Source organism: Quercus robur, chromosome 3 (assembly GCF_932294415.1).
Source record: "Quercus robur chromosome 3, dhQueRobu3.1, whole genome shotgun sequence".
Taxonomy (NCBI): Eukaryota; Viridiplantae; Streptophyta; class Magnoliopsida; order Fagales; family Fagaceae; genus Quercus; species Quercus robur.
Window position 1 is genome coordinate 51,040,068 of NC_065536.1, and position 6,562 is coordinate 51,046,629.

The following is a 6,562-nucleotide window of genomic DNA, read 5'->3' on the forward strand; positions in this document are numbered from 1 at the left end:
ATTTGTTAAAGTTCAAATTAGATGTCTTTGATATTTTTTAAGCACTTTAAAGCCACTGTTGAAAATCAACGTGATACAAAAATCAAGATTTTAAGAACTGATAGAGGTGGTGAGTTCACCTCTAATGCTTTCAAAAATTTCTACCTATCTCATGATCTTATTCATCAATTCACTTGCCCACATACACCTCAGCAAAATGGAGTAGCTGAGAGGAAGCATAGGTACTTGGTTGAGTGTACACTCACTATGCTTTCTCACTCTAAGCTACCCACATCATATTGGTCTTATGCTATTTCTACAGCTATCCACATTGTCAATAGGCTTCCTACACCTAATCCTCAAAATTTGACTCATTGGGAACTCTTTTTTCACTCCACACCTGACATTACTCATCTCAGGACCTTTGGTTGTACTTGCTTTCCTTTACTCAAGCCTTACAACAATCACAAACTACAACCACATACTACTTCCTACATTTTTCTTGGATATCCTACATACACAAAAGGATACATTCGCTTAGATCCAATTACCTCTCGAATTTATATCTCCAGACATGTTTTATTTAATGAAATTGAGTTTCTTTCTCCTCTATCTTTATCTTTTGGTTCTATCCTTGCTAAGCCTAGTCCAACACAGTCTTCTCATCCTATAATCCTTCAATTTTCTAAGTCCTCCCCTACTCCTTTAGACCCTATGTCTACTCCTTCATTAGCACTGCTTAGTCCTCAGTCAGACCCTATTCCTAATCCCTTACCTGTACTGCCTATTCTTGCACCTAGTCCTCAGTCAAACCTTATTCCTGCTTCATCACCTACACTGCCTAGTCCTATCTCTAGTACTCAGTCTGATTCCTTATTTGATACACCTCTATCACACTCTCAACCTAGTCCCATCAATGTCTCCAATCTAGCAGCTCCTACTCCACCTTTACCTGACCTGCCTACCACAATCCCACATGTGCCTTCTGTTGTTCAGGTTCCTTCAACTGTTAATTCACATCCTATGGTGACAAGGTCTAAATATGGCATTTACAAGCCAAAGGCACTACTTGCTAAGACCAATTCAGACAAGCTTGCTAAGCCAAACAAGCCTGCTAAGCTAGCTAAGTCCACATCTATTCCTAAGCCTGATTACACCCTTACAGGAACCTCCTTCCTTCAAGGTTGCAATTCAATATCTACAATGGTGTAAGGATATGGATGAGGAATTTGCTACTCTCCAGAGGCAGGGGGCTTGGTCTTTAGTTCCATATTCTCCTACTCATAATGTTGTTGGTTGCAAATGGGTGTTTAAACTTAAGCACAACAGTGATAGCAGTATTAGTAGGTACAAGGCCAGGTTAGTTGCAAAGGGGTTTTATCAACAATATAGATTTGATTTTAAGGAAACTTTCAGTCCAGTCATCAAGCCTCCTACAGTTAGGATGATACTTTCTCTTGCTATTCAGTTTGACTGGCCTTTAAGGTAGTTAGATGTGTGTAATGCCTTTCTTCATCCATTTCTCAGGGAGGAGGTCTATATGGTTCAACCTCTTGGATATGTTAATCCTTTTAAACCCAATCATGTTTGTAGACTTTGGAAGTCCCTTTATCGCCTAAAATAGGCTCCTAGGGCCTGGTTTGACAAATTTTCAACTCAACTGCACCACATGGGGTTTCAAGCTTCTCTTCCTTATTCATTCTTAGACATGGCAATTTGGTTGTCTACCTATTGGTTTATGTGGATGACATTGTCTTGACTGGGAATGATCCTCAATTTCTTACATCTCTTATCTCTCAATTAAGTGTAGCTTTTGAACTCAAGGATTTGGGTTCTCTTAATTACTTTCTGGACCTTCAAATCACCAGGACTTCAAAGGGCTTGTTTCTTAGTCAAACTAAGTATACTCAGGACCTACTTCTCAGACACAACATGCATACTTCTTATCCTGCTCGATCCCTTGTGCTCCTAACCTCAAGCTGGTTCCCAATGAGGGTTCTATTCTTTCCAATCCTCATTAGTACAAAAGTATGGTTGGCTTTCTCCATTATCTCAATTTCTTAGTCAAACTGAGTATACTCAGGACCTACTTCTTAGACACAACATGCATACTTCTAAGCCTGCTCGATCCCTTGTGCTCCTAACCTCAAGCTGGTTCCCAATAAGGGTTCTATCTTTCCAATCCTCATTAGTACAAAAGTATGGTTGGCTTTCTCCATTATCTCACCTTCACTTGTCCTGATTTGAGCTTTGCTGTTAATCAAGTGTGTTAATTCATGTCCATTCCCATTGACATTCACTTGATTGCAACCAAACGCATCCTCAGATATATTAATGGTACTCTCCACTTTGGGGTTTTTCTTCAACTTGGCCCTTTTTCTCTTTTAACTATTTTGGATTCAAATTGGGTAGGTGATCCCTATGATAAACGTTCTACTACTGGTTATTTGGTCTATCTTGGTTACAACCCTACCGCATGGAGTGCTAAGAAGCAAGACATTGTTTCACGATCTTCCATGGAATCTGAGTATAAAGCCTTGGCAACTACAACAGCTGAGTTATCTTGGCTTTGCCAAGTGTTGAAGGATCTTGGTGTCTTTCTTTCCACTCCTCCTAAATTATGGCGTGATAATGTCAGTGCATTAGCTATTGCTTCTAACCTTGTCTTTCATGCTCGCACTAAGCATGTAAAGGTGGACTATCATTTTGTTAGGGAGAGTGTTTTATGCAGGGATTTGCAAGTCAAGTATATTGCTACTGGGGATCAATTAGCTAACATCTTCACCAAGAGTCTCTCTACAGCTCGATTTGGTTTTCTTCTGTCCAAAATCATGGTGCCTATTGACCCTATGGTTTTGAGGGGGGATGTTAAAGAAGGTAACTTAGAGTGTACAAGATTCAAAACTAAGGAAGAAGATGAGTAACAGCTATTTCACCAACGGTCATATGTCAAAGGCCAAAATGATGCCGTTCTACTTAAATGTATTGTGTTTAATGAAGTGGTGAAACGGTTTGTATTAGTTAGAATTGTGTTGTTTTGGACTTAGGTTGTCTTCTTTGTTTAGACTTCTTTCCAGAAATGCTTTGCTTCTTGCTCAAGTCTGGTGTGGCTTTAGAGTTGTTCTTCAAGCTTTGGTTCTTAGCTGTTAACCCTAGAATTATGGATAGTTAGTTATAGAAGTTGTTATGAGTTTGTTAGAATAGAATCTTTTAGAAGCAGGGCCGGCCCTTCCACTAGGCCAATTAGGCAATTGCCTAAGGCCCCTAAGAGGAAGGGGGGCCCTAAAATTTTAGAAAAGAAGGGGTATTAGGGGAAAACAATTTGGTTTCAGATGAATTTAAAAAAATCTGGCACATCCTTTTGACCAAAAAGCAAAATTTCTGTTATACCCGGTTAAACATTGGTAGCACAAAATTTTTTTTTGGTCTAAATAAAATTAATTGTCCTAAAAATAACATCATTATCCTCTAGACAAACCAAAATTCAACAAGATAAACTACAAATCCGGTCTAAGAAATTAACCACAAAACAATCAATAATCAAAACAATAAAAAACCTCAAATCCCAAAAATTTTTATTGTTTCTCTTTCTCATTCTTGCTCTGCCTTTTTCTCTCAACTCTTGCTCTCTACCTCTCTCATTCTTTCTCTGCTTCCTCCAATCTAAATCATTCGATCGCATCTGATCTAAAAAGTCTGAGAAGTGAGGATTGCCGTGCCGAATTTTTTTTTATTTTTTTGCTGCTGCGTTTTGATTCTGGCATTCTGCAGAATGGGTTTTGACTTTTGAGGTATAACTTATAAGGCTTGGCTTTCTACTTTAGATTTGTTAAGACTGGGGCTGGGTTGTGGCTGGACGTTTCACGTTTGGGCCTTCAATTTTATTTTATTTATTTTATTTTTTTGGGTTATAGGTGTAATAGGATTTGTTTTATGTTTTTTTGTGGGTGGGTCTTGGCAGGCATCTTCTTGGTTGGGCTGGAATTGTTTTTGTTATGGCTGTGCTTAATTTTTTTTTTTTTTTTTGTGTTTATATATATATATATATATTTGTTATTGGTAATATAATGAATAAATATCTATTTATGCAGGTTGAGTTTGCTAAAAACTTGTTATTATTTGGTGAAACTATAACAATACTTTTTATATAAATCATGTTCTATTTCTTATTTGCTCTACACTTGAAAGTTATTTTTTATTTTTGTATTTATAAATATATTGTTTGATTAGAAATGTCTACTAGAAAATATGCATTTGGATATGAAAAACTTTAAAAAAAAAAAGAAAAAAAAAAAGAAAAATTAATTGAGTCTAAAAAAGGATCAGTGGATAAATTTGTTATTGGTAATAAACAAAATATAACACAAAATTTAGATGAAAATATCACAAATGAGCAAAAAAATCACTAAAAAGAGTTAGAAGATAATGAAATGATACAATTTCAAGATAACAATGATGTTCAATTTTGCAATACAACAAATCTTGATAATGAACTTCAAAAGAATTTAGAAGAAAATGAAAATAATAATGAAAATGCCACAAATGAACAAGTTCACCATAATGATGTTCAACTAGAAGAAAATGAAAATAATAATGACATGTTGAATTATATTCCTTCAAATATTTATGATCCAGGTAATTGGAAAAATATTGACAAAAAATTAAGAGATTTATTAGTAGAAAGAGGTCCAATTAGAGACAATGATATAATTTTTCCTAAAGGTGATGACACTAGACATTTTTCTACTATTCATTACACTCGAATATTATCAAATGGGGAGAAACATGATAGAAAATGGCTAGTGTATTCAAAAGATACAAGCCAAGTATTTGTTTTTTTTTTTTTTTTTTTTTGCAAGTTGTTTGAGTCTAAATGTACTGGCCAACTATGTAATGAAGGAACTCGAGATTGGAAAAATATTAGTTCTAAATTTAGAAACCACGAAACAACTAGAGAGTATATTACTAACATGAACACTTGGCTAGATTTGAAAATGAGATTGTCAAAAAAATAAAACAATAGATAAAAATATCCAAGAACAAATTAACAAAGAGAAAGATCATTGGAAAAAGGTTTTATTAAGAATTATTGTTGTAGTAAAGAATCTTGGTAAAAATAATTTGGCATTCTGAGGAAAAAATGAAAAGATTTATGAAGAAAATAATGGAAATTTTTTTAAGTCTAATTGAAATGATTGCAGAATTTGATCTAGTTATGCTAGAACATATTAGACATATTCAAAATTGTGGAATCCATAATCATTATCTTGGACATAAAATACAAAATGAATTGATACAACTGTTAGCAAATGAGATTAAATGTAAAATTATCAAAAAGATCAAAGAAGCAAAATATTTTTCAATTATACTTGATTGTACACCAGATGCAATTCATCTAGAATAAATGTCTCTCATATTACGATGTGTTGATATTTCAACAAGTCCAATAAAAATAGTAGAACATTTTGTTGAATTTGTAAAAGTTGATGACACTACTGGAAAATGTCTTTTTGATGAAATTATAAATGTAACAAATATTCTTGAGCTTGATATAAATGATATACGTGGACAAGGATAAGATAATGGGTCTAATATGAAAGGAAAACATCAAGGGGTACAAAAAGACTTCTTGATATAAATCCTAGAGCACTTTACACACCATGTGGTTGTCAGTCTTAACCTTGTACTATGTGATACGACCAATTCTTGTCTAAAAGCTATATCAATTTTTGGAGTTATACAACGCATATATACACTGTTTTCTTCTTCTACAAAAAGATGGAAAATTTTACTTACAAGATAATGTGTAAGGTTTAACTCTTAAGTCATTATCACAAACACGCTGGGAAAGTCACATTGAAAGTGTAAAAGCAATAAAATTCCAAGCTCCACAAATAAGAGATGCTTTGTTATAATTTGCACAAACAAGTGAAGATCCTAAAATAAAAAGTGAAGCTAATTGTTTAGCAACTTATGAAATTGAAAGCTTTGAGTTCTTATTGGGTATGACTATTTGGTATGACATATTATTTGCTGTCAACTCTGTTAGTAAAAACTTACAATCAAAAGACATGCACATTGATGTTACTATAGATCAATTAAAAGGTGTCATTTCTTATTTTAAAGGATATAGAGAAAATGGATTTACATCTGCAATGAATTCATCTAAAAAAATTGTATTGGAAATGGAAATAGAACTGGTATTTCATGAGAAACGTATAATTCATAGAAAGAAACAATTTGATGAAAATGTTTATAATGAAACAACATGTTCTGCTAAAGAATCTTTTAGAATTGATTATTTCTTATATTAGTAGATAAAGCAATTAGTTCAATTGAGAATAGATTTGAACAATTTCAAATATATGAAGATATTTTTGGTTTTCTATTTAACTTCACAAAATTGAAATCACTAGATGATGATAGTTTACAAAGATACTGTCTTAAACTTGAATATTTTCTCAAACATGATGTTTATTATGATATTGATGATTTATATTTATTTTCGGAGTTAAAGGTTTTAAAAGAAATTTTACAAATAAAATATTATACTCCTATTGACATACTAAATTATATAAGAAGA

At 33.4% G+C, this 6,562-nt stretch overlaps 1 protein-coding gene across 1 annotated transcript; it reads left to right on the forward strand.

Annotated features, from left to right (window-relative positions):
- Window positions 1–693: 693 nt before the first annotated feature.
- LOC126719730 (lysine-rich arabinogalactan protein 19-like) lies at window positions 694–1,191 on the forward strand. The gene has a single exon (XM_050422258.1). The coding sequence runs from the start codon at window positions 694–696 to the stop codon at window positions 1,189–1,191; it is 498 nt and encodes a 165-aa protein (XP_050278215.1).
- Window positions 1,192–6,562: the final 5,371 nt, after the last annotated feature.